Raw genomic sequence first — 27,825 nt, 5'->3', positions numbered from 1 at the left:
TCATATGAAATTTCGACTGTCTAACTGTCACGGTTCATGAGACAGAGGGATAGACAGACGGACAGCGGAGTCTTAGTAATAGGGTCTCGTTTTACCCTTTGGGTACGGAACCCTAAAAATCATACGCAACAGTGGTAACCAAGCAAAAAATTAAATAAACTTGTTAAAATTTTGAATTTCGTAGGCTAGGGCCTTGTTCCGGTCAAAACAGTAGCCGCGCGAGTTTTAAAATCAAACAAATAATTATATGCGCTGAATGATGTGGCTGAATGTACTGTACTGAATCTGAATCTAAACGTATTTTACCAAAATAGTAGGTAGGTACCTAGATCATCGACAGTAATTTTTAAAACAGGGTTTAGACTTTAGTAGTTTCATCTCACAATGACAGATGAATCGTAACAAAATGACTCTTAATTCGACTCGCCGCGCCTTCGTGAACAACGACATTGTCGTTAAAATACGTAAATCCACAGAGGATTCCTCTTGTACTTACTTAATGAACTATCTTCTTAAAATCACACCACAATCGGGAATGAATCAAAAGTGGATAAAGCGTACCTGCATCTCAGATTCAATAAGTACTTAAATGCATTAAATAAAACTACTTACCCGTTGTATCTTCATTATTATCTTCGGTGTTCGTCTCCAATGCTTTTCTTACCCATTGCTTGCTTATTTATTTATTACTTAACATTTTCACATTTAATTTTAAAGGTAATTAACAAAAACAATAGAACTTACTTCGCGGAGGAAAAAAATTGGAGTTTTGCACTTTGAGCTATTTAAGTAATGAAATACGTTGTTTAAAGATGAGAAGCATTGTAACAAGTCAAGGCATTTGGTTCCATATAGCGATGATGGGTTTCAGAATGTTTAACAATATTTATTTATGCATAATAGAACCGAATGCTTGTGGTTTTATTTTGCAATAAAAAATTACAATTAAATTATGTATTTATTTTACGCATAACCATACCACAGAAACCTGGTTCCATTTTGTGTATTAAAAATAATTGTTATTAATAGAAATATGTGTAATGTATAATGGTACCAAGTAGGTGTGGATCTGTTTTGTATAAAATGACATGATAGTAATATCGTTTATTTGTTTGAACAAAGCAGTCCCGTGGTGCTGTGGTTCGGTTTTGCTTAATATGTATTTATTCGTTGTTGCTGGTGGTTCCTTTCTGCTTTTAGTATACCTTGTTTCCAACGTAAAAATCATGTGGTTCTTGTTTGTATAAGAATTTAGACCACTTTTGAATGAGTATTCTTCAATAAAAGTAAAAAACGAAATTTGTCGAGTGGTTCCATTTTGCATAAATACGGACAATTACAATTAAATTATGTATTTATTTTACGCATAACCATACCACAGAAACCTGGTTCCATTTTGTGTATTAAAAATAATTGTTATTAATAGAAATATGTGTAATGTATAATGGTACCAAGTAGGTGTGGATCTGTTTTGTATAAAATGACATGATAGTAATATCGTTTATTTGTTTGAACAAAGCAGTCCCGTGGTGCTGTGGTTCGGTTTTGCTTAATATGGTATTATTCGTTGTTGCTGGTGGTTCCTTTCTGCTTTTAGTATACCTTGTTTCCAACGTAAAAATCATGTGGTTCTTGTTTGTATAAGAATTTAGACCACTTTTGAATGAGTATTCTTCAATAAAAGCAAAAAACGAAATTTGTCGAGTGGTTCCATTTTGCATAAATACGGACAAATATGGGTTAATGAGTCACAAACACTGATAACTTCAATATTAACTTTATTTCTAAGTAAAAATATCGGGAACACATACAGTCACTATAATGTTACAGAGCAGAGAGTAAAACCACAGAGCAAGCTTAAGCTGGTGTTGCAAGGCGCAAAGTTCAGAATTACAAAATTATATTTAACATGTTTTGATGAAATTTTGTTAATAGTCACGGTCGGTGATCTGCAAAATCGATTTTTTTTATGTCAAGTTCTTATTGTTTTTAGTTGAACTGCAAATTCCACACGATAACACTTCAGGTTTTCAATTTATTTTATTAATCGTATGTTACGAAAGTAAGATTGTTGTTTTACTTTTTGAAAGGTTTATCAACAAAAATGACTATGTAAGGGTCTGCAATAGGAAAATTACGGCGTTAAAGCGTCTTTATTCCAACAATTTTGTTGCATATTTTAATCGTATCCTATCTGATTTCAGGAAGAACCAACGCAAGGAGGAGGAGTTAGCCAAGTGCCAGGCGCTCGAGAAGCGTTCGCTGCCGAAACGTATTAGAGCCGAGCAGAAGGCGCGCGAGATGATGTTCCGCGAGTCGCTGCGCATCGGCGCCGCGCACCCGCATGACGACGAGCGAGAGCGGCTGAAGAAGGTGAGCGTGGGCCAGCGTGGGCCTGTGTCAGCGTGAGAGTGGGCGTGGGGTAGTGTGAGCGTGGGCTTGGGCGAGCGTGAGCGTGGGCGTGGGACAGCGTGAGCGTGGGCTAGCGTGAGCGTGGGGCAGCATGAGCGTGAGTGAGCGTGAGCCAGCGTGGTCGGACAGACAGCGAAGCATTGACAAACAGATAATATAATGTCACGTTGAAAAACATAACAAAAGTAACATCCACAGAGAAAAATAATACTACACGCACGCAAAAAAAAAGTATCAGCGGACAGACGAGCGGAGATGATGTTCCGCGAGTGGACGTGGTGTGAGCGTGACAGACAGTGAAACACAACATCATCTGTATTTAATCCATTTTGATAAAATGTCATTATTAAATTTACTACTTACAATGTTACAGTTCCAAGAGAACGAGAAGCGTCGTTACCGCGCCGAGCAGCAGCGGCTCGCGACGAAACACGCCAAAGCGAGGGAGGAGCTTAAGGCCGCTGGGGAGGTGATTATATGCTTTTTAAGTTTATTATTTATTGATTATTTGCGTATTTTAATAAGTAATTTGTGTATGACGTGACCTTGTATAAATTATTTATTACAATTAATACCTTATTTCGTGGCTATAATGTTCAAAATCTATTGTACAAGCTCATAAGGAAACTCTGCCCTATAGATGTGAAGGCAGAATTTCGCTTTTCGGACAATGTTTGAAAGTGATTGTTGTTTATAAGTTTAGGTGTTTATTATACCCCAATGCCTACTTGATTAGTGGAAAATTGTGGTTAAAATGTGTACCTTTATCTCTTGGAAAATAAACAAATGTTGTTTCCAGGCGTTGCTCCGCGAGCTCGAGCAGTACCAGAACGAGAAGCGCAAGGCGCTGATGAACCACGAGGGCAGCAAGATGAAGGCGATTGAAGAGCGATATGCGAGTGAACTGCGCGAATGGCGAGCCACGCTCGGCGACCGGAGACAGGTGAGCGGGGTGACTTTAAAAAAAGGAAAATTGGCATATAATACAACAATTATAGTTATATTTGCGCATGTTTGCATGTTCGGTGTTGCTTGGTGGTGGTGTGGCATGTGCTTTATGACGATTTCTAAGTAAATATATATAATTTATGTTAGTTATTTATTATAGTATAGGAGGGTAGTTGAAGAAAATGTGAATGTCCGATACGTCTACGTGTGTATGTTAGAACGTGTTGAAATTTGTTTTAGAATGAAGGATCGAAAATGTTAGGTGTATTTTATTGGTAAAACTAAATGTAAGGAAAATCCTCCATATTACAAGTTTAACAATAAAAAAATAAACACTTTCATCTGAATAATATATAGACTTTTTTGAACAGTAAATATTTATGATAGGATATACTAGAAAAAAATTCTCTAAACAAATTTCAACTGTCCCCGTGTGTGCGTTTGTCTGTGCCGTCCTCAAAAAGCGCTGCACTAAAACAAGTTAAATTTTCCACCCAGAAACTGACTGAGACCTTCGAAAAACAGCTCGACGATCACGAAAAGAAATTCGGCATCGAAATACCAAATAAGAAGGCATATTTAGACGTGCCCTGGCCGAAAAATGTCCTACAGCACATACTGTCTACCTACCATCAGAGGAATTCGTTCATAGGATCTCTATCCAGGTCCAGGACAAGTCTAAATCTGGCTCTTTCCACTGCGAACACTCCTAATTTAGAACGCAGAAGTTCCAGCCCGAACAGACAGACAAAATCGGCCGCTTCCAGCGCTACTAACACGGTTAAAAGGGGCAAATTGACGAAAGCGCAGAAATTCGGCTCGACATCAAATCTAAAACTCGTCTCGGAAAAGATTTCTGGCTTCTCCGTGTTCAATAATCAACAACCGATCATGGCGTACGCAGATATACCAAGGGAAGTGTCCAAAATAGAGGAAGAACCGAAAAGATTGGATCGCTCCAAACCGGTAGATAAAAAACTGAATAGACAAAGTCTAAGCGAGCATTTATTCAAACAAGTGAACAGTGAAACTACGATGAGAAGGAGTATTTCACAGCAGAGTTTAAAACAAGATGTCTCCATGGAAGCAGTAGTCATAGATTTGCCATCTTTAGAAGGAAGATATGATGAAAAAAGTGTTGCCAGTAATAGTTCGAAGGGGAGTGACGATGATAGGCATTTCAGTAGATGGGGCCCTGTACGGGGATCTAATAGCTATTCCAATGCCCCTAATGTCCCCGTTAGCCAATTATCCACTTTGAATTTAAGAACAGTGGCTAAAGATAAGGGAAAAAGCCCGCCGGACTCTATTGCCTGAATATTCTGGGCGTAAAAATATGTTGGTCAAAGTCAAATTCGTGAGATTCTAAAGTGATTTTGCTCGGTCGTTAATGTATGGTATTTATTAAATTGTGTAGGTTCGATTCTGTGCTATCTTCCAAAGTCGTCTGTATTGATTTGAAAATTTTAAGCATGATGTCTTGTTATAAAAAAAGTATTTAGTTCACTTTAGGAGAGGTTTTATATAAAGTAAATTTAGAAAACATAATATTAGTGAGATGGTTTTAAGAAGATCCCACGATTTTAAACAGACTGTAACGTGCCACGCATATAATTGCAATTTTCTACCGCGAAGCTTCCATATTAATTGTTAAATTTTTTGCTAGTGATAGTATATTTGCCATAGTTTTAGGATTACGAGCTCTTTTTACGATATTCCTAGAATTTCGATTTTCGGAAATATTTTTCCTAAATTCTGCCTAAAGTATTTAGGCCGATTTTGAGGTTTTTAAATAACTTATTAAATTTATTATGATAATTTTAGCCGTTTTTTTTTCAGAATAACTCTGTATTATTATTTATTAATAATTTTAGAGTCTTATGAAACGTAAAATAATGTTTAAAGCCAATTTTTAAACATTCCATTCAAACTATGAAACAGGCCAAAAGTGAATGACTTTTGAATCGAAAGTCATCCAAATGTGGTTTTATATAATTTAAAGTAATATTATTATTAAATTAAGCATGTTAACCTTTTATATGGATAATGATATTTTCTATGTATAGTTTTATTGGTAAAATTATACCTAGTCGATATACGCGTATTTTTTCCACAATATGAAGTCTAGTAAATTATTTAAATTAGTTATAGAATGTGACCTAGTTATTTGTTTAGATTCGTTTGTCTTGCCAGCATTAAAAATTTGTTATCGAAAGCTGTTCTAGATATTCTTCTCTTATTTTATCTATAGTTTTCTTTAAAATTGTGAATATTTATTCAAAAATATGGGGTTAAGAATATTTGCACTTTGTTAATAAATCGATTTGCTTTTACTGTCAGTTTTGTTTAAAAAGGTGAATCGATGATGCTAGAAAGAGATAAAATACGTCTATCATATAGTACCATCTCTTTCTATTGCATTCAAATGTCTAAACATGCTCTATTCGTACTTAAAAAGTTTTGTTTTTCAATATTTTTTACGATTATGTTACCATTTTAAGCATGTTTAGTATAAACCGAGTCAATAAATGGTCGATTAGCGCTTTTTTATCCATTTTTATTGGCACGGATTATATTTAAATTTTATTTTTTATGAGCATGGTTTGGAATGTCACAATGTTTAAACAAATTACATGCAAATAGTGTTTGTATGTTTGTTCGTATGCCAGAAATATATTTTTTACGTGAAAATTTTGCATATTTCTTGCATATGTTAATTTTATGCCTATAGCTTTACGAATTGGCAATAACTAAAGATTAGGTCATTATTTATTAACATTATTCGTATATTTAACGAAATAAAATAATAATTATTATTAATATTGTACATTATTTATACATAATGCCTAAATTTTAAGTAACAGCGTGGTACTATTTACCTTTGAGTATGACAAGGCTATTTTGGCAAGTGGATATTTTCTAACCAGTGTTGCCTGTTTATAAAACTAAATATAATAAATAAAAAAAATTGTCTTCGTGAAATTTGATAAAAAATATGCTGACTTCCCTCTATTTATTTTAGAATATCTTTGGCATTTTCTTTCTTCTTAATCTATCGTAAAGATTTTACACTAATCGATGTAGCCTTGTCTTTAAAAAACTGTACTATTTATGACTTTGTCTATGGTCAATTGTGACACATTGTCTTCTATCTCGCTCGTGCCTATAACGCTGTCTCTTTCGTAGTGTAAAATCGGTGTAAGGACCACATTGCTTGGCATGTTAACAAAAAAAATTCGATATGTAAATAAAAATGTTATGTTTTTAATATATTTTTTGCTTTTTTTTTTCGGTGGTGGGATGCCCTTTAATTTTTAGTGTAAAATATTGGATAATACTAAAAAATAAAACGTGAAAAGGCCTTTATTAATTGGGCTTCATTATTATTCGTTTTTTTTAGAACGCTACATAAAATAATGTATAAAACTATTTCGCTTCATTTCTATCGCAGAAAATATGCTTTTTTTCATAAAAATTTAATAATAATCATAAATACTGACCCGATTAGAAAGTATGCTAAAAGTTGTTTGTGTTAGTCTTATTTTGTAAAATTATTTGTTTTCTTATTGGTGATTGAATATTTTTAATGCTGCATAGTTTCCATAAGTAAAACTTATCATTCAACATTAAATAATCGACATTAAACATTCTACTAATATTTTACATGATTATCTAAATTAAAACTGCTTTTTAGTAGAAAAATAAAACTAAAAAAACTCGTCTCATTTCACATTGTACATATAAAATGACAGTTTTAAATATAAAGCATGTTTATGATCATTCATGACTGCACCAAAAGGTTTTCGAATAAAAAAAAATAAGTTTTTTTTAGGTATCATAATAATATATAAAAAAATCTCCCTCTTGGTGCTATGTTTTATTTGATGAATTTTGACTAAATAATAGTGCGTCAAAATGAGCATGAAACTTGTAAATATTGCATGCATGTGGTATATTTTCGATGCAAGATTCGCATGGATAGCTATATGCAACCTTCTGGACGCATGGTATGTTCATTTTTAATTATTTTGCACTCAGTTCGTATTTGTATATTTTGTATCTTGTCAACTCTGGTTGAATTCGACATAAAAAATGCTGTAAATTCAAAATTGGGACATATTAAGTGCACTTTTTTTTGTTTTTTTTTCTCCAGCAATGTATTTATCGTTTTTTTTTATTCGCAAATCGTCAGGCTCTGGACGACGAGTTCGCATCCCAACTGGAGGAGCAAGAGCGTCTCTCGGAGAACGCTCGTCTCCCGCTCCCCACGTCAAGCATGCCACAACACAGCTCCACGCTACACTCGTCGCGGACCAGCCTCACGTCAAGTCACTACGAGTGACAGCTGTCAACTGTCACCCGGCAGCTGTCAAACGTCAGCTGTCAGCTGTCAAATTCAAAATTGCCGCCAAAATAAAGATGTGGATAAATGACATTCGATTCTTTTTCTCTACTAATCTCGAACGCGAGTAGATTGTAAAAGAGTACTATTGTGTTCTTTATCGCTAATTGTTTTAGATTATGTGACACGTAGTTAGGTTATTTTAAAAACATATTGTGTATTTATTGTTTTCAAAATAATTTATTTTATATTAACGGTTAGGAAACTGTTTCATTGCTATTCCTTCAATGATATTCTGTACTTTCCTGTCTGCTTTGATGTAACGACGTTCAATGCTTTCTAATTTTTAGCTCAAGTAAAAGGGACGTATTCAAATTATAGTGAATTAGAGTTATTCCAAAATGTAACTTAATATGCAAGTCACTGAAATTTTAAACGTAACCTTTAGGAATTGTAATCAAAATTACTATTTGGAACAGATTAAATGTCTGTCAAATTGGCGATCGCTTTTGTTTTTATTGAGAAGTGCCAAATTATAATATTTACCAGTAATGGCTACTTAAAATTTGGAGTGTTAAAAGAATGCGTGCACCGCATAGGTTTTGCGTGAATGATTAGGTCTAAGCGTGATTTAGGTATAGGATTTGATAGGAATTGATAAACGCGGTGCTTCTCTGAGACTGCTTTTAACATCATGGGGTGCTTTTGCGTCGTATGAAATAGCTAGATAAATCAACAAAATTGTAGGCCTAATGTGTTCCTGACTAAGGCATTTTCAAACTTCGAATTATTATTGACAGACCCTTTATATTTTATAATTTTTACGAAATATTCCATAGATTAAATAGTATAGTGGATACAGATAACGTAGTCAAAATTTTTGTAAGTGTGGTGTATATTTGTACATACAATGGAGTTTGGATAGTCATATATCTGACGTGTAGATATTAGGTGGAAAAAAACATATTTTTTCATGTACAGTATTTACGTATTTTTTAATGTCTTAACATGTGCCTACTTAATTTAGAGACTCTAAGCTTTGGTGACGTTCTTTATTTTCGTTCTACTTATATTAATTGTGTTTTAATAAAGTATGATACATTTTTTTTTTCAATTTTTAATCTATAGGTTAACCAAAGACGAAAATTTCAGAACTATATGCCTAGTCTCCGACTTGTCTATGACTTCCTAGATTTGACAACGATTTAACCTTCTAATTGCACTCATTTTATTGTTTATGCGTATTCCATTATGTTCACAGGTTTCTTAATTTTATCTTTATAAATGTAAATCTGTGAAAATCTGGATCTATGTGTGTTTTTGTAGGATAAGATTTGTTATTCTCTCACATTCATGAGCTGTTAACACCAGAACAATTTTAAAAGTTTAATGGTCAGTTATATTAATAATACCATTGCTATTATTGTCATATTTTGTCCATTTTTGCCTTGATCGGTGAGATATTTCTATTATATTCTCTGTATAACGTCCTCAGCCCGGGAAATACGGGTGTGATTACATATATTTAAGTATTTTAATACATTATGAAGCCTGGATTTTCCATGGAATGTTTTAATTTTCGTGTAGACGGCTCGCACTGCACTCACTAACCGTCTCGACCTTCCGGCCATTAACCTCCCGTCAATACGCTTACACCGTCATATGTACAAACATATCTTAAGAAATGATGTTTATTTTCTATGTCGCAGTTAACAGTTAGGACGATATATTTTATTGTAACCGCGGCATATACGAAGTTGCACTGGGCTGAATTAAGTTGACGTTAAAATCGGCGCGAAAAAAAAATCGAAGAGACTGACGTTTCGATTGGCGCGAAGTTTGACAGCTGTCAAGATATTTTTTTTAATTATTTTTAATGCAGCAAAAACTTCGTATATGTTCGCTTCGAATTATATAAGGAGCCTGTTCACTGTTATATATTGTAGTTAGTACATGCACCCATAGTAATGCGCCAAGTCTAATAAGACTGTTATGAAATAAACATTTTTGTTTTTTTAATGTGTAAATTATTAAGTGCATCGAGTCCATGTTTGAGATTACCGCAGTATTCGAGACGTAATTATTTTTAGTTGTAACAATGTAGCCATAGCCATTTTAAATGTTAATTTTATTATATTTTGTCTATATGCAGTAAAATAAATTATTGTTACAACTTTTTTGAGATATAAAGACCTTAATTTGTACTATGTTGTTTTATTTACACCTCTATCGAAACGATCTATTGCTTGCTTGCTTGCGCATATATAAATGTACTAAAACTTGATGCGCAAACTTCCCCCACCACGCTACTTTTTGGCTAAGAAGTTTTCCGGGCGCTATATCACTACACCTATGTATTAAGTGAGTAAATAATATATCTGAATAGTGAATACAATAAACTAGTGTTAGTATCAACACATAACTCGGGAACAACTGAACAGATTTTAGTATTTTTGCTTTGCTGGATAAGGTGAACTTAATTTTTTAATAAAATAAGTCTATCAGGGTAAAACCCGGAACAGCAGCTAAATAGCTAAGTCTAAGAACAATTATAGAACTGAAATTAGTACATAGTATGTACCTATATTGATGGAATAAATACTTTATGATGCTGCAGCCTGCTGGTAACAAACAGTAAAAATCTCCTTTTGAAGTTCCTCTTTCGCAGTAAGGTAATAACGTTCATTGCACGCGAAAGAATCTACAAGTTTAAAGCAAGAAAATTGCTCTCCCTGTCGTAACTTGAAACGATTACTGATCAATAAAATGTATATCTTATTGAATTTGATATTTTTGGTCTTACGGCATTCAAATGCTTTATAATTTTTTTCTGGCGGGTCACGAGTGGCTGAGTTGGTTAGGCATCCGCCCCGGTTTGGCGCGAAAGGATGCAGGTTCGAATCCCGCCTCGTGATCAAATTTTTTCTATTGTTTATAAATTTATATGTATATCTTATTTTTAAGTCATAACTACTACAATATAATGAACTGTATGATAGTTTGTAAACATGGATGAATGTTTGATGAACACTTCACACGTAAAAACTGCTGAACGGATTTTAATGAAATTTTACAAATGTAATTTATACATCGGAATAAGACATGAAATACTTTATTTTTAGTAGTTTCGTCCGCTGCGCTAGTGAAACCGCGCGGCACAGCTAGTAAGATCATATCATATAAATATAAAATGGTAACTATTAACGATGTTAGTAAGTATCATTATGGAAATAAATTAAAAACTAATCGCGCTCTATACTCAATAGAATCTAATATTAATTATCGCCCAAACAGCTAAACCGATTTTCAGACCTTTGATTAGCAAATATCTACACTGGTCTTTTGGCATGAAGCGAAATTTTTAAACTAAATTATCACACAATCGTAGGACTAATCCAAGATACGAAAGAAAAATAGCTAATTATATAAATAAATATAAGAATCTTTAGGTAACTACATATTATAAAACTGTAGAGGATTTCAATTCTGTACATTGAATACAGAGGGAAAACAACCTACTAGTACCTAAGTAGTAACTAAGTAACACGAGCCAAAAAAAATCATTTTCAAATTTTGTCTGCTTTTCGTACAAAAACCACTGGACGGATTTTGATGAGTCTTTTCGAATATACCCTAATCGAGTGTGTACGCAATGGAGACACGCAATTTAGGTGGCAGAAGTCTCACTCTCATTAGAAGAAACTTATATACAACTAGCGGTCCGCCCCGGCTTCGCCCGTGGTACATGTTTACGTTTTCTCTACATAAGAACCATCCTCGTACTTCAAGGAATATAATAAAAAAAGAATTATCAAAATCGGTTCAGCCGTTCTCGAGTTATGCGCTTACCAACACATTTTGCGATTCATTTTTATATATAAGAGAAGATATGGCAAGAAGCAAAAATACTTTATGAGAGAACTTAAATTAAAATAAGTAGATGTTAAATTGATGAATTCAGTTATTCCAACATCTGAGTATGATTAGGCTGCTTTTCCATCGGATGTTATAGCTAAGCAATGAAACTATGTAAATGTTTCCACTGAAACTAAGTATTTACTACTGTCACTCAAGCTATGTATCGATAGACTAAGTTGTGCTATGAAGATGTGCTTCCGCAAAGTATTAAGTAGCTGTGCGCCGAACATGCACAGCTCGTGCAAGCTCCTACCATCCTATACCACGGATAAAATTAATAGGTAAGTCCTATACATCTATCCTTGGCTCAGATCTGCTCTAAAAAAACACATAAATTAGATAAATCCATTTCCAATATGCATCTATGCGCATCTAACACATACCAATAGTAATTTAATTGGAGTGTTTAATATTGAAATAATCAATTTTTACTAAATCCATATGGATACACTGATACCAAAATAGTATATTTTTTACAATAATTATCTGTCTGTTTGCTTCGGTCAATCTCAGGAACAGCTAGACCGATTTTGACGGGACTTTCACTGTCAGATAGCTGTTGTTATTAGGCCATTTTTTATATCGATATTAGCACAGGAACATTCACGCACGCGAGTAAAACCGCAAGGCGCAGTTAGTAATGAATATGATCAGACGCATCTCGAAAATCATAAATTATCGAAACAATTAATTATTGATTATCCAAACTTATCTAATAAAACTCATTCAAAGATTAAATATTTAATATGTATTTAATAGACATTTTAATCAACTATGAATGACGTTTAAAATTTCAACGAACGAAATTTCAATTAAAATTGTGAATTCATTTTCAACATTTTCGCACTAATATGGTTCGATCGAAAATTAACTAAAAATGACTTCCATCGGTACCCAGACGTGGTGCCACCATTTCAATGAAAAATACAAAAGATGTGGTCTTCTAAACTCCATACAACACATTGATATCTATGGTAAAATTCGTACAACTTATGTAGAAAATAGGAAGATCGATAATTCGGCTGTAACGTCCGTGTCTTCGTATTGCAAGAAATTTGTTCAGCCTGTACGTGTAGCAGATGTAAATAATAGATTGTCGCAATTTACTGTAAAGACAAAAGTCAGCGGTTTGTATCCAGGGAATGATATTTTGTCGAAGAAGAAGGCGCGAACCGCTCGAACTAATTTGAAGAACAATCTTTTCTTTGGTACTGTTATGGTCAGGTGAAATTATTGAATAAATATGTAGCAAATACAGTCGTTTTTATTTTATTCTCACTCGCATCCCCTAGCGTCGAATTTCGACTTTCTAATTCTTCATATACCTACACGTGTTACCTAACTACCTTAGAAAATGTAGGCAACAAAAAATCTGCAAAAGACGAATCACTGAAGAGTTTCTTTGAACAGGAATTTACTGTAGATAGGTACCGATTTTAAAAATTCCTCTAGCGTAACATATGTAGGTACTTTCCTTATGTACGGGCGAAATCGGGGTGGACCGCTAGTAATAATGATACAGAATGGAAATTTTTATCAGCAATGTAGAAAAATTACTTTATAAATACAATGATATTATATATAGAAACAAATAGTATTCTTTGTTTATTATTGTGAAGATTGTTATTTGTAATATTTAGTTTTCACCTGTCTAATGTGATTTTATATAAGGAAAATTAGCTTTGAGCCTTCAGCTTTGCTCGGTAGCATTTCATAACAGACAGTTACTTTCGTAGGTATGTATATTGTATTTATAATATTAGAAGGGATGGATTTGTAGCGTTGTGGTTGGTTTTAGTTTAGACCCGCATTGCTACGCTTTTATAAGCGGTCTCAGCGAGATGATATAGCCTTCCTCGATAAGTTCTGTATTTGATATGATATATTTTTCGTAATATTCTTTATTATTTCTTTCTTTCTAATATGATGTAGGTATATTATGTTTTTTTTTAATTGGATGAATCGATTTTTTTCGGATCGTGGTTCCTGAACTTTACAAGATTTGTTTATATAATATGTGCTTGTTTAATGTTTATGTTTATTTTTCATAAAAGTGATAATGAATGCTGTGAGAAATAATATTTACTTCTAATAATTAGTATCATAGTCTTGGCAACATTTTAGATAAAAATGTTTTGCTGGGATTTCATTACTTTTTGTATGTTATTTTTGTTTGCTATAGGTTCTTACATAGTGATGTTAGGTTACTGACGTGGGAATAAACTAGGTTTTAAGTTAGTCGAAATACCTTTTAATTTTCTATATTCGTTTGAATGCGTTTTGTTTGAATGTTAACAAAAGTTCAGATTTCAACATAGATGATAAATTGATGAGCAATTTTTTTGCAGTAGTTATGAAATAATTTATTCCCTTTTATTATTTCAGTTATCACTATTCAACGATTAGTGATTTTTCTTTATTTTTATTTTGTTCATTATAATTGAAAAAGAACATACATAGTACAAACTATTGATATTGTAAACACCAAAGAACAAATTCTTAAAAACAATTGGGTTTTCATCATTGAAATAGTAGAATAAAAATCTCTTTTAGAGTTAAATAAAAATTTATTGAAGATCTTTAATCACAAATCTCTTAAATACTAAGCAGCTACGCCGTCTGGGACTTCCTCATCTGCAAAAGAAAATTTTAAAATATTAGAAATATGAAGATTTTGACATTGCTAAATTATAATAACAAGTTTTCATCGACACAAATCACCAGTCCTCAACACTTCACCAACCATCACCAACCATGATCACTCTTCACCACTCATCACCATCTATGGCCAATCTTCACCATCCATCACCACTCATGACCAATCATGGCCAATCTTCACCATCCATCACCACTCATGACCAACCATGACCAATCTTCACCAACCATCACTGTTCACTCCCCCCACACTTCACCACTCCCCACCACTCTCCACCACTGTCCACCAACCTTTATCGTCCGTGTCCATCGGCTCCGGTGTCTCCTGGTACGCGGGCGCCAGTGGCGACACAACCACACCGTCCCACACGGTTATCTCCGTGGATATATCCTTGCCGCCCTCGAACGCTTGCAGGCCGAGCACGTAACGGTGACCGCCACGGGCCACTACGCGGAGTAACCTGTAATGTGGCACGTTAGATTGTGATATGGCACGTTGTATTGTGATTGTGCACGTTGTATAATGTATTTGTATTTATTTTTTATTTTTATTATGATACTAGCTTTCCGCCCGCGGCTTCGCCCGCGTTTTCAAAGAAAAACCTGTTCCCGTAGGATTTCCGGGATAAAACCTATCCTATGTCCTTTCTCGGGTATCAAAATATCTCTATACCAAATTTCATGCAAATTGGTTCAGTAGTTAAGGCGTGATTGAGTAACAGACAGACAGACAGAGTTACTTTCGCATTTATAATATTAAGTATGGATTGCTGTAGAGTTGGTTGATTTGAGGAATTTTGTGAAAAATGGCACGTGATATATGGGATTGTGTGCGAAATGGCACGTTATATCATATTTCCATAACACAAGCGAAAGCTTAGTATGGGATCAGATCGTGCCGTGTGTGAAAATTGTCCGGAAATATTTATTTATTTATTGAAGTGAAACTTCTTTATCGGGGTTGGACAAAAATTTAGGGTAACATTTTTGCGTTACGCCGTACGCGTGACATTTTTGCGTTACGCCATACTCGTGTGACATTTTTAAGGTCATAAAGAAGTTTCACTTCTTACGTGTGTACTCTAGTACACGCATACATTTTTTTTTTGTGATAATACGCGTGGAGTTTTGGAGCTGGTTTTGTAAATTTGAAAATTTGTGAGGTGTATTTGACACTTGTTACGTACAAAAATCACATGTGTGTGTGTGTTAGTAGGGGGGCGTCCATAAATTACGTGAGGTGTTTTAGGAGGCGGGAATCTCACGGGAGATTGGGGGATGGGGTTAAATAAAATCTCAAAACATCTCACCAGAGGGGGGAGGATCAAAAAAAAATACCTTACGTATTTTATGGACACCCCCTAATTAGCAAATAGGTTTCATGTCACGTCATATGTCACGTGGTATGTGTTTGTGAACACTCACGTCTGCGCGGTGTGTGTGTGTGCGTTTTTTATATATTTTTTTTAATTTTTTTGTATGTATGTACACACTCACGTCTGCGCAGTGGCCGCGGCGTGGTCCTGCGCGGGCAGGTCGAGCGCGGTGTGCGCGCGCGCGTGCGTATGTATGTATGTATGTATGTATGTATGTACACTCACGTCTGCGCAGTGGCCGCGGCGTGGTCCTGCGCGGGCAGGTCGAGCGCGGTGTGCGCGCGCGCGTGCGTATGTATGTATGTATGTATGTATGTATGTACACTCACGTCTGCGCAGTGGCCGCGGCGTGGTCCTGCGCGGGCAGGTCGAGCGCGGTGTGCGCGCGCGCGTGCGTATGTATGTATGTATGTATGTACACTCACGTCTGCGCAGTGGCCGCGGCGTGGTCCTGCGCGGGCAGGTCGAGCGCGGTGTGCGCGCGCGCGTGCGTATGTATGTATGTATGTATGTACACTCACGTCTGCGCAGTGGCCGCGGCGTGGTCCTGCGCGGGCAGGTCGAGCGCGGTGTGCGCGCGCGCGTGCGTATGTATGTATGTATGTATGTACACTCACGTCTGCGCAGTGGCCGCGGCGTGGTCCTGCGCGGGCAGGTCGAGCGCGGTGTGCGCGCGCGCGTGCGTATGTATGTATGTATGTATGTACACTCACGTCTGCGCAGTGGCCGCGGCGTGGTCCTGCGCGGGCAGGTCGAGCGCGGTGTGCGCGCGCGCGTGCGTATGTATGTATGTATGTATGTACACTCACGTCTGCGCAGTGGCCGCGGCGTGGTCCTGCGCGGGCAGGTCGAGCGCGGTGTGCGCGCGCGCGTGCGTATGTATGTATGTATGTATGTACACTCACGTCTGCGCAGTGGCCGCGGCGTGGTCCTGCGCGGGCAGGTCGAGCGCGGTGTGCGCGCGGGCGTGCGCCGCCTCGCACGGGTCCGGCAACCCGGCGCAACCGGGTAGGAATAACCCGCCCGCCAGCAGGGCTAGCGCACGTCTGGAAACAAGACAAGTGTTATTATAACATAACTAGCGGTCCACCCCGGCTTCGCCCGTGGTACATGTTTACGTTTTCTCTACATAAAAACCATCCTCGTACTTCCAGGAAAATAATAAAAAAAGAATTATCGAAATCGGTTCAGCCGTTCTTGAGTTATGCGCTTACCAACACATTTTGCGATTCATTTTTATATATAAACATAATTGCCTGGCAGATATCGCTTATAGCGATAAGCCTATTTAACATATTATGGCTGTTTTCCAATTACAGAGCATAATGCGACTCAGTGGCGCACAATGCCGAATTATGCTGATAATTGGAACGTGAATTAGTTTTCAAACGCACCAGCAGGTTGCGCTAAGTTCAGTGTTGAAAAAAAATATATTCATAGAGTTAGCAATAACCTCATTAATTAATGTGTAAATAAAGTAGTATACATAATAATTGGTTGAAAACTATTTACAGTTATTTTAAATAATTTAGATTATTATTATTTCATTAAAATTTTTTTCAATGATAGTACCTTCATCCATACTTATATTTATTTTTTTAACACAATTTGAATTAACCAAATATCGACCAATAGAATTGCACCATTCGACGTCACGTGGTACAACCTACATGGTATTATACTGATAATTTTTTGAAAATTTTCTCTGGTCGTTGACGTCAAACTGACAGGTTCAATTCAATTGTGAAATTATTGGCCGACATTTGGGACGGAAAAATAATCTTCCGAATACCACACGAGCTTCAAAATTATCTGGCATTTCAGTCGTCAAGTTTTTCAGGAAAAATCACTCGCGCTTCGCGCTCGTGATTTTTTGACCTTGACTAAAAACTTGACTCCTTCATTAATTGTATGCAACGAACCTATCGGAAAATACCCGATAATTTTGAAGCTCTTGTGGTATTATAAGTGATTATTTCGAAAAAACTACAATGAAACAAAAGCTTTAAAATTTTTTCCAACAATTAATAATAATACTAACGATAAATCGATTGCACGCATCAATTCACGCGCATTACTTTTAAATAAAATTGATGTCTTGACTCACCTAAAAGCCACGTTAATCGGCAACACCTGCCGCTGAGGGTTGTTCATGATGCAGTGATGCGCTAGCAGGTCGATCATCCACGGGGTCAGGGGTTCGAGTCCCGAGTGACGCGCGCACATGTCGCGCAGCAGACGGATTAGGACCTGCGAAGGAATATTACATTAATCCATACTAATATTATAAATGCGAAAGTAACTCTGTCTGTCTGTTACTCAATCACGCCTGAACTACTGAACCAATTTGCATGAAATTTGGTATAGAGATATTTTGATACCCGAGAAAGGACATGGTATAGGTTTTATTCCGGAAATCCTACGGGAACGGGTTTTTTTCTGAAACGCGGGCGAAGCCGCGGGCGGAAAGCTAGTATAATATAAACGATTTAACAAGATATAAAGAATAATTGATCCTACTTGTATATTATTATCATCACTACATAGTATAAAACAAAGACGCCTTTTATTTATTTTATTTATTTATTTATTCACACATATCAAATACCATTACAGGATTTCCTAATGCGGTATTGACTTAAAACTATAGATACATATATATTAACTAATACTACTACTACTTATACTAACAACTTAAACTAACAAACTTACAACCTACTAAAAGAACATACAATTAACACAATCCAATAATAACAATACAAATTAATAACAAATGACATAAAGAAGAACCTTTGTTAATTCACCCAACTTGCATGTAAATATATCCACTCTCCCATGGAGGTCATTAAGAACTCGGAGCGCTCGAACAAGAGAAGACTTCGCGAGCAGCTTGGTACGTGCTTGAGGCACGCAGAATAGTGGGGGTCTGTGGCGCTTCTCAATGTACTTGTCCGGCACACATAGAGAGAGGGATTGGAGTACACCAGGGTTATGCGCATATCCCCTCAATAACTTTATTAAATATAGTGCCATGGAGAACTCCCGTCGTACCCTCAGTTCATTGTATCCTACCATACCCAAAATGAATAGTGTAGGATACATTAACGGGTAAAAGGGGTACACCCCATACAGCTTAAAATAAAGATATCTAATGTATTTGTTCTGGACCCGCTCTAACATTACATTATATTTATCTTCATGTGAGGACCAAACAACTGAATTGTGCTCCATGTGACTGCGAATTAACGCGTTGAAGAGCACTTTTATCGTTACAATATTTGTAAAATCTTTTGTTTGGCGCAGAAGGAATCCAAGGTTTTTGTAAGCCTTTTTACATATGTTTGTGATGTGCTCACGAAACATCAGGTCCGGCGTGAAGTAAACCCCTAAGTCGCGCACCTTATTGACCCGATGAATAGGAACGGATCCAAGCGAGTAGGTGTGTTTTATACTTTTATTTGCACGAGTGAAACTAACTACAGAGCATTTCGCTATATTGAAATATAGCTTATTTCGCAGACTCCATTCGAATATATTTCGTAGGTCATTTTGTAGACGCTCACAGTCCGCCTCCTCGTTTATTTGTAGAAAAACTTTCAAGTCATCGGCAAACAATAAGCACCGACTGTACTCCAGGACATCCGGTAAGTCGTTTATCATTAAAACGAACTCCAGAGGACCGAGATTACTACCTTGACTTACGCCAGATGTCGTTAGGTAGGGATCGGACTCACACCTTTTGAACGAAACATACTGCTGTCGGTCTTGCATATAAGATGCCCAGAATTGCAAGAGTTTCGGTGTGCATCCTACTTCCGCCAACTTCCTCAATAAGACATCATTGTCGACGGTGTCAAATGCTTTTTGGAAGTCCAGGTATACTACGTCTACCTGTACTCCTGCATCCACCGCCGGTACTAAGGTAGTCATAAGATTGAGCAAATTGGTGGAAGTACTACGCGCAGGCCGAAACCCATGCTGTGCATCACAGAGCTGCCCTGATACCTGTTCATACATCCTGTGCTGTATAGCGGCTTCAAAAACCTTTGCAGGTGTTGAAAGTACTGCAACAGGCCTGTATCTTGAACGCATGAACTCACTTTACCCTTGGGCACTGGTATCACCCGCGTAATTTTCCATTGCCTTGGGAATATATTTGCATTCAAACAGGCATTGAAAATATGCAATAACGGTTCGGCCAGCACTCGAGAACAATCTTTAAAAATAAAAGCGGGTATCCCATCCGGGCCAGCGGAACGCTTCGGTTTCAACCGTGTTAGCGCCTTCCTTACATCGGCTACGGTGAGAGCGTTGAGACTTACACGCGCGCTGCTGGCTCCGCACTGACTAGCTACCTGTGTATCAAGAAGTGGCCGTTCTTTATGCGAATTCATCAGCACACTCAGCATCCGTTAGAGGTATCCCATCTTTCATTATAACATTGGCCTTATTTGCCGACCCACGTCTCGATTTTATATACTGCCAAAATTGATTTGGGTCCTTAGTAAATTGATTTTGAATTTTATTTATATATGCTTTATAAGCATCATCAATGTTATTTTTTACTATTTTTTGATACGCTGAAAATTCTCTGTAATCACATTCCAACTTTGTCTTTTTATATTTTTTGTGTAGAAAATACTTTGTTTTAATATTGTTTATTAAGTCAACAGTGTACCAATCTGGATAATGATATTTGGAGTTGGCCTTTTTTACTGTTGTTTTAGGAACACATTCCTCTAATATATTGTTTAGTATCAGGTAAAAATAATTTAAAATATTATCAATATCATGCATCTTATACAGGGCACTCCAATCGACAGACATAATCCTAGTGTATAACGAATTATAGTCGGCTTTGTAAAAGTTCCACTTCGGCCGCAAGTCATGAACTCTAGTGGGTGAGTGTCGGATGGCGGGCGCGACGGGGGCGAGGCTCACGCGTACCGCGAGCGGTGGGTGATACGCGTCCACCGGTACGAGCGTCTCATCAGCCGCCGACACGCACACCGGCGGCTCCATCCCTGCATCGAAACCTGCGTACAGCACCAAGTCTAATCGACGGCCTAAACTGTTCGGAACATTATTACATTGGGTTAATTCGCAAAAGTTCATGAAATATTCAAAATAATTTCTAACATTTAGAGGACACGAGAACATATTAAAATCGCCAATAATTATTACTTTCTTATATTTAGTACATAATTCTTCCAGTATTTGAAATAAAAGTAGATAGTCCCGTTCCGGACTATTAGGCGGGATGTATACAACACAACACAAACACAAATAATTATTATTTATAAAAACGTTTGCACAGGCCACTTCGAACTTACAAGAGTCTATAGACACGAAAGGTATACATACTTGTCGCAGCTCGTACCGCGGCGCAGCCACAAGGAGCGCGCCGCCCTGCTTGCGCCCATCAGCCCTGTCGCAGCGCACTATGTGGTATCCCGCCGGGACCAGTTCACAGTCATGTATGGAATCACTGCAGCCAGATTCGGTGATCGCGAACAAATCGGCACTCATCAAACCTAGGTTATTTCTAAACTCCGTTACCTTTGTTCGAAGACCCCTTGCGTTTTGATAATATAAATTAATAGTTCTATTTAGTGGCACTTTTTTTTGTTGATTTTCGAAACCAAGTCCACTCACTAAATTGCGCATTCATGGGCCAAATTTCCGGCTGGTTTAATTTATTAAACAGTGACTCTGGTAGACCAATTATGAACGATGCGTAGTCTCGTTGAGTTTTATGAATAATTTTTTCAGTTTTAATACCAGCATCGGAACCGCATATACTTTCAACGTAAGTAGTTACGGCTTCTACTGTTGTTTCAGGTTGCAATCGCCACACATGAAGGTATTTCTTACGCTCCATACCTTTTAATGTCAAACATTCCGCATTTCTTCCCATTCGTACGTTATTCAGTTGCTTTTGATTAGACTTATTTTTAGTTTTTTTTTGTACAGTCTTCCAGTCATCTTTCTCGCTAAGCTCCTCATTTCTTGGGCTTTCATGGTCGAGTATTGAACCCTTAGTTACCTCTGTAACTGTGTTCAAATAATGTTCCGTGCGACTATTTGTAGCTCCTGTGAGGTTAACTTCTTGCCTATCTGTACTGTTGCTACATATAAACTTTTTATTATTATCAGAAGGCGATTTGCATACCCCAGTTGATGCGTTAATAGAGGTTCTTTCAACTAAATTATTGCTTACTTTAGTTTCTAAAGCGCGCACGATGTCCAGTATAGATCTTAAGCTAGACTGCGTTTCATTAAATTGATTTTGAAGATACTTTATCGCAGTGTCTTGGCTTTCTAAACGAGAAACGATTTCGCTACGCAGTTGAAGTAAGTGCTCCAGCAACATAGCATCCGTACTACTCGGAGAGGAACTTATCAATCGATTCCCGCGCTGAGTATTAACAAAAGTGGGCGAGTTGAAATTACTCAAATTTGAACAATCAACACATTCCGAACATACCCATTTCTTCCTATAATCTACCGTGAATGCATTGAATAAATCCCGCTCAATATTCAAACATTTTAAATCAAATGTTTTCTTGCAATATTGTTTCGAGCATTCCATAAAACATTCATCGCTTATCGGTGATCGACAGCTGTTACATCTATTGTGACTCATCGTGACCGTTGGTTCAACCGGTTTCTTCGTGCGAATAATGTGCGTAAAGGACAAAGGTATCAAACGCTGAATAAATCGTAGCTCGTCCTTGTCCCCCGAGGTGAGGCGGAGCTTTCCTCCGCAACGTAATTAGGTCAAGGTCGTAATTAATTAGTACAAATCTTCAATTCACTTCAATTCACTTTGGTACTTATTATCGCAGGATATAGTTCACTTTAAAGGCAAAAATTGCGTGAGGTTAAACTGGGATTTTTAAAGTAACCGAAAACACGTCCACTCTGCACAAACTCAAATAAACGTTTTCTGTCCCTATGTCCCTATGTATGCTTAAATCTTTAAAACTACGCAACGGATTTTGATGCGGTTTTTTTAATAGATAGAGTGATTCAAGAGGAAGGTTTTAGTATATAATTTATTATGTTTTAGACAAAGCGGGCGAAGCCGCGGGCGGAAAGCTATTATAATATGTATTAACGATTTAACAAGATATAAATAACAATTGATCCTACTTGTATATTATCATACTAGATAATTTTTTTTAGATTTACAATTTTTCTGCTAAATTACATGTTATAAGTAACTAGCTTTCCGCCCGCGGCTTCGCCCGCTTTGTCTAAAACATAATTAATTATATACTAACACCTTCCTCTTGAATCAATCTATCTATTAAAAAAATCCGCATCAAAATCCGTTGCGTAGTTTTAAAGATTTAAGCATACAAACGGACGGACGGATAAAGAAAGCGACTTTGTTTTATACTATGTAGTGATAAATAATCCTATAGAATATGAGCTGCAACATGTTAGGTTCAATTATAAGGATGACATCTCTAATAATAAGATAAATCAAATGAGAGGACAACATTGAAAACTTAAATTATTTACATTATAAAAGGTTAACTATACTTATAGTTATTGTGTACATTAAAATTAATGATCATCAATATACCTTAATCGAGGAATGATGGGCGTTCTCTTCGAACCACCGACTGTGCCTGATGGCGGCCAAGTGGCTGCTGATCACTTTGTAGTCCAAGTGCACCTGTGAACAAGATAATAATAATTACTAGCAAGAATTAGCCATTTAACAAAAATTGTACTGTCTTCGCGCGAAAAGGCAAAAGTTTTCGTAAACTTTCTTTTCATTGGTCATCAGGAAAATTCCGATACGTAAAAAATAAATATTTTGCATAATTTCTTAGTCTCTTCTATTGATATGGTAAAAAACAGACGTATAGTTTTGGAAAAATAAACCAATACAATACAACAATAAAGAAAGAACTTGTGGAATCAAAAAAGGTATGAGAAATTAAAAAAATATATAAAATCCGGCTTCTTCTACTAGTTTTCGCGCCTGAGCTCCTTTGACAGCTATGACATATGGCAGCTGTAATTTTTTTTATTTACACGGTGTCAGATAACAGCTGTCAAATTATCTAATTTTTTCTTTTTTTTTCACGGTGACAGATGACAGCTGTCAATTTTTGTTTCTTCTTCTCTGTCAAAGTTTATTCTTTTTTCCTCACCTCGGGCTCCAGCTTCCTAAGGTTCTGGTGCAGCGTGGTGACTAGAACGCGGACCGCACTGCTCGCGGCCGGCGTCGCGGCTGCTGTGACCGTGAAACCGCGCTCGTGGCATACACTGCCTATATAAAAAAACATAACCTCACGCTCGAACTTCCTAGCGCAGCTTGACTGGCCACTATAACTAATTAAAAAAAAACCGCTCTAGCTTCTTCTGGTTTTGGCGCGTCCGCTCGTTTGACAGCTAAGACCGGTGACAGATGAATGTTTTTTTTTTGACGTTTTTTTATTTTTTTCCTCACCTCGGGCTCCAGCTTCCTAAGGTTCTGGTGCAGCGTGGTGACCAGAACACGGACTGCGCTGCTGGCGGCCGGCGTCGCGGCTGCGGTGACTGTGAAACCACGCTCGTGGCACACACTTGATACATTGCCGAGGCCCTCGGCACGCATGAGTTTGTTTAGTTCTTCGTTCACCTGCGAGGGAATTGTAGAATGCAATGTAAAGGGACGTAATTTATATAGCATCGCAAAGTCGTTATTTACGCGGGAAAATCGGATTTTAATTGGCTAAATACACATAAACAGCTAGTCTTAGTATAAGTAGAGCCATAAATTATATTTTATACTAGCGGTCCGCCCCGGCTTCGCCCGTGGTACATATGAAAAATAGATGTTGGCCGATTCTCAGACTTACCCGATATGCACAGAAAATTTCATGAGAATCAGTCCACCCGTTTCGGAGGAGTATGCAGACTAACATTGTGACACGAGAATTTTATATATAAGAAGATTATCTCACATATCAAATTTTCATGTTGCTATGTTTAAATTTGCTACTCAAATAGCAGCTTCATTGGAAAGATTGTTATGCACGCTGATTGCAGATTAAATGAAGAAAAATATTAGAAAAATGTTGCGGGGTTTGAAGTTAAAACCCTCCACAACGGCTTGACTGATTCTCATGAAATTTTTTATGCATATTGGGTAAGTTTGAGAATCTAACAACGTTTATTTTTTCATATCCCTATTAAATGATGCTCAAAAAAATGACAAATTATATACCAAGGCAACGATTATCAGCAAGTGACCCTTAATAATAACAATTATTACCTTATTGGACAGTCCCTCAACAGCTTCTTTGGTAGGTAGCGTCTTCATGATGACTACTATATCAGCCACATTCTTACCGGCCATCATGGTGCCTTTCTTGTACGAACCCACTTGTCGCACCTCTTCTAATTGCTGAAATAAAAATAAATTAATGAAATTTTGAGATTCTAAAACAGAGATTCTAAAGCAGTTCAAATTAACAGTTATTTTCATTAAAACGCATGATTTAGAACAATGCCACATGCATTACTGTTATGTTATATTTTATTACAATATGTATTGTTGGAACTGCATTGTCTTAGATGGCGCGCGGTGTGTCCCTTAGACACATAAAACTGAAAGAATAGAATAAATTTGATCGCTCTGGCGGGTCACGAGTGGCTGAGTTGGTCAGGCATTCGCCCCGGAATGGCGCGAAAGGATGCGGGTTCGAGTCCCGCCTCATGATCGAATTTTTTCTATTCTTTATAAATTTATATGCATTGTCTTAGTTTATTGTTATAAAAATCTAAATAAAGTGGAACTAGTAAAGTGTGTGTTTCTTTACTATAAAATGCAGATCCATAAAGTATAAATTATATGTCAACTAGCGACCCGCCCCGGCTTCGCACGGGTGCAATGCTGATACTAAATACACTACAGAAAAACTGAACGTTGTATATAAAAACATAGCGGCCCGCTCCCGGCCGCCGGTACCGCCGCAAACGCTACGTCCCGCAATTTTTAAATCTGTAATATCTTCGATAATATTCACTTAAATCATACGGTGTAAAGGGCATATAGATCTATATTAAATGAAAAATGTATTCAAGGTATTTAATTGGTTAAGGATTAATGCTGTATTGGTGAAAATCGCTATATAGCTATTATTTGTCGTAAAAAGTAAATGACAAAAAAATGTTATTGTGGGTTATCCATAAGAGATAGACATATACCATCGCGGACTTTTCTGTAGACCTTTTCAATGTGTATAATACTTGGTACATTATTTTGATAAAACTCGTAGGGTTCAGCCTGCGTTTGCAATATAAGCGGAAAAAATGTAATTTTTTACGACATCACATTAGAAACCTCAAAAATAACAGTACTTCTCCACTATTTAATGGATGTAATTATACATATAAACCTTCCTCTTGAATCACTCTATCTATTAAAAAAAACCGCATCAAAATCCGTTGCGTAGTTTCAAAGATTTAAGAGTACAAAGGGACATAGGGACATAGGGACAGGGAAAGCGACTTTGTTTTATACTATGTAGTGATATGGTTGGCACTGATCAAATTGTTCTTTTTGTCTTAGAGCTGATTTTTCAATCCTTGGATAAAACTTATTCGTTGAATAATGTAATAAAACTACCATTTTAAAAACATATTCTAATTGCCCGTATTTGACATTTTAATATTATCGTGTAATACTTTATTGGACGGATAAGTTTTATCCAAGCATTGAAAAACCGGCCCTTAATCTGTTACTTCTTTATTAACATGAGTTCACATTCAAAAAATATAATAAATCTTGTTAATACTCACACAAGCAGCAAAATCGCCAGGCGCCACCACAATATTATCCAAAACAGTCTGTAATTTTGTCACAAGGCTGAGAACAGCTGCCTGCTCCGCTGGCGTGGGGCAGAGCTCCGCGTGTCTTTTTAATAATGCCTGTAAGTATATAGGTATCATAAAATATATAGTATAAAAATATAACAAAACTAACAAAAAAACAATTATTTCTACTAGGCCAATTGTATTATATCGCCATTTACAAAAGCTTGGCATTTGTAATTAACGAGAATTCGTAATCAAAAATTTTTCGTTTGGATAAGGGGGTGGGTTAGGTTAGGTTGGCTCGCGACTGTCTTTTTGTAGAATTTTGGAAAAAGTAAATGCTCAGCATATTACAAAATGCTGAGCATTTGTAAACGGCGAGGTTATACAACATAATATATAAGTTGGAGGCAATGCAGAAATTCATAAATTATTAAATGAAATAAATAGAAAATGATATACTTAATAATATTTAGAAAACAATAATTATTTGGCTCCACTGATAAACTTCATAAGAAGAATAAAGTAGCAAAATCACAAGAGTTTATCTTAAATGCAGCAATGTAAAGATTGAATTTTGCACATGTTGTATCTAGACTGTTTAGTCTTCATCTATTTCATCTAGTGTTTAATATGACAAAATATAATGTAACAATTTACAAACAAACAGTAGGATGTAAATTGTAAAAATAAAGACTTAATCTGTCGATACTTCAACTATAAATAAAGAAATAACACTAATGAGGCCAGCAAAATATACCTGTGTCAAAGCCGTGTCATCAGGGGCGGGCTTGCATCGCGGGAACGCCGGTTCCGCAAGAATTAGATCAAATGGAGGCCTGAGCATCATAACCCTCGGCCTGCTGAAGGGCGGACGCCCCATACCACCCCTTCCAGGCATTCCGCGGCCTCTGCCAGATCCTCTTACCATTTCACAAAACTTTATCCGATAAGTTTAGTCAAACCACTCTCACTTGATTCCAATAAATATAATACGATCATATAGTAATATAATACTTTTTAATACCAATAGTACTAACGTATTGTTTTTTTTTTAGGGATGAGTGTATAAAATTGCAAAATATACAAATTATTAAACATAGATTCGCGAACAAACCGACGCCATCCAAAACATTGACATTTTAGGTTATGCACAGATGACAGATTATTAAGAACTATCAATTTTGTACAGATAAATAATTTAATAAGCAGAACGGAATATTAGCCATATTAAATTATAATCTTACGATAAACGTCGACATTTAGCGAATGAGAAATATAAATTAAGTTAATTTAGTTGGATATGTTTTAGATACAATTTAAATCGATGAAATAATTTTACTGACATATAAA

General features: G+C 36.5%; 3 protein-coding genes across 4 annotated transcripts in view; 1 reads left to right on the top strand and 2 right to left on the bottom strand.

Annotated features, from left to right (window-relative positions):
- Window positions 1-8,802, top strand: part of Slik (Sterile20-like kinase) — a 62,227-nt gene extending 53,425 nt beyond the window's left edge. Inside the window, exons 23-26 of one of the 2 annotated variants that reach the window (XM_089713012.1) lie at window positions 2,205-2,373; window positions 2,786-2,881; window positions 3,212-3,355; window positions 7,553-8,802. In XM_089713012.1, the coding sequence (XP_089569138.1) occupies window positions 2,205-2,373; window positions 2,786-2,881; window positions 3,212-3,355; window positions 7,553-7,702 (559 nt within the window). In that variant the 3' untranslated portion in view covers window positions 7,703-8,802. Of the gene's footprint in view, window positions 1-2,204; window positions 2,374-2,785; window positions 2,882-3,211; window positions 3,356-3,858; window positions 6,633-7,552 lie in introns of those variants that run through there. The other variant, XM_089713011.1, reaches the window with a different exon arrangement.
- A 5,365-nt stretch (window positions 8,803-14,167) lies between these two features.
- On the bottom strand, window positions 14,168-27,627 carry LOC149476040 (interleukin enhancer-binding factor 2 homolog). Its single transcript, XM_089713067.1, has 9 exons — window positions 27,233-27,627; window positions 26,458-26,586; window positions 24,929-25,060; window positions 24,122-24,292; window positions 23,246-23,338; window positions 17,759-17,901; window positions 16,557-16,697; window positions 14,567-14,736; window positions 14,168-14,254 (listed from the first exon to the last, which is right to left on the bottom strand). The coding sequence occupies exons 1-9, from the start codon at window positions 27,401-27,403 to the stop codon at window positions 14,223-14,225; spliced, it is 1,182 nt and encodes a 393-aa protein (XP_089569193.1). The 5' UTR covers window positions 27,404-27,627; the 3' UTR covers window positions 14,168-14,222.
- LOC149476041 (uncharacterized) lies at window positions 18,415-21,320 on the bottom strand. The gene is made up of 2 exons (XM_089712474.1): window positions 20,330-21,320; window positions 18,415-19,726 (listed from the first exon to the last, which is right to left on the bottom strand). Exons 1-2 carry the CDS (start codon window positions 21,316-21,318, stop codon window positions 18,415-18,417), a joined length of 2,301 nt encoding a protein of 766 aa, XP_089568600.1. The 5' UTR covers window positions 21,319-21,320.
- Window positions 27,628-27,825: the final 198 nt, after the last annotated feature.

This window comes from Colias philodice, chromosome 29 (assembly GCF_061535455.1).
Source record: "Colias philodice isolate Cphi_HAF_F1 chromosome 29, ilColPhil1 Martin Lab GWU primary, whole genome shotgun sequence".
NCBI classification, from domain to species: Eukaryota; Metazoa; Arthropoda; class Insecta; order Lepidoptera; family Pieridae; genus Colias; species Colias philodice.
This window is presented reverse-complemented; position numbering and strand designations above follow the sequence as displayed.

Coding starts and splice junctions, on each gene's coding strand:
- LOC149476041 (XM_089712474.1), bottom strand. CDS start 21,318: ATGCGCAATTTAGTGAGTGGACTTGGTTTCGAAAATCAACAAAAAAAA. Junction 19,727..20,329: donor AAATATCATTATCCAGATTG/GTACACTGTTGA, acceptor TTCAAGATACAG/GCCTGTTGCAGTACTTTCAA.
- LOC149476040 (XM_089713067.1), bottom strand. CDS start 27,403: ATGGTAAGAGGATCTGGCAGAGGCCGCGGAATGCCTGGAAGGGGTGGT. Junction 24,293..24,928: donor TTGAGGGACTGTCCAATAAG/GTAATAATTGTT, acceptor ATTCCCTCGCAG/GTGAACGAAGAACTAAACAA. Junction 14,255..14,566: donor GATGGACACGGACGATAAAG/GTTGGTGGACAG, acceptor TTTCTTTTGCAG/ATGAGGAAGTCCCAGACGGC.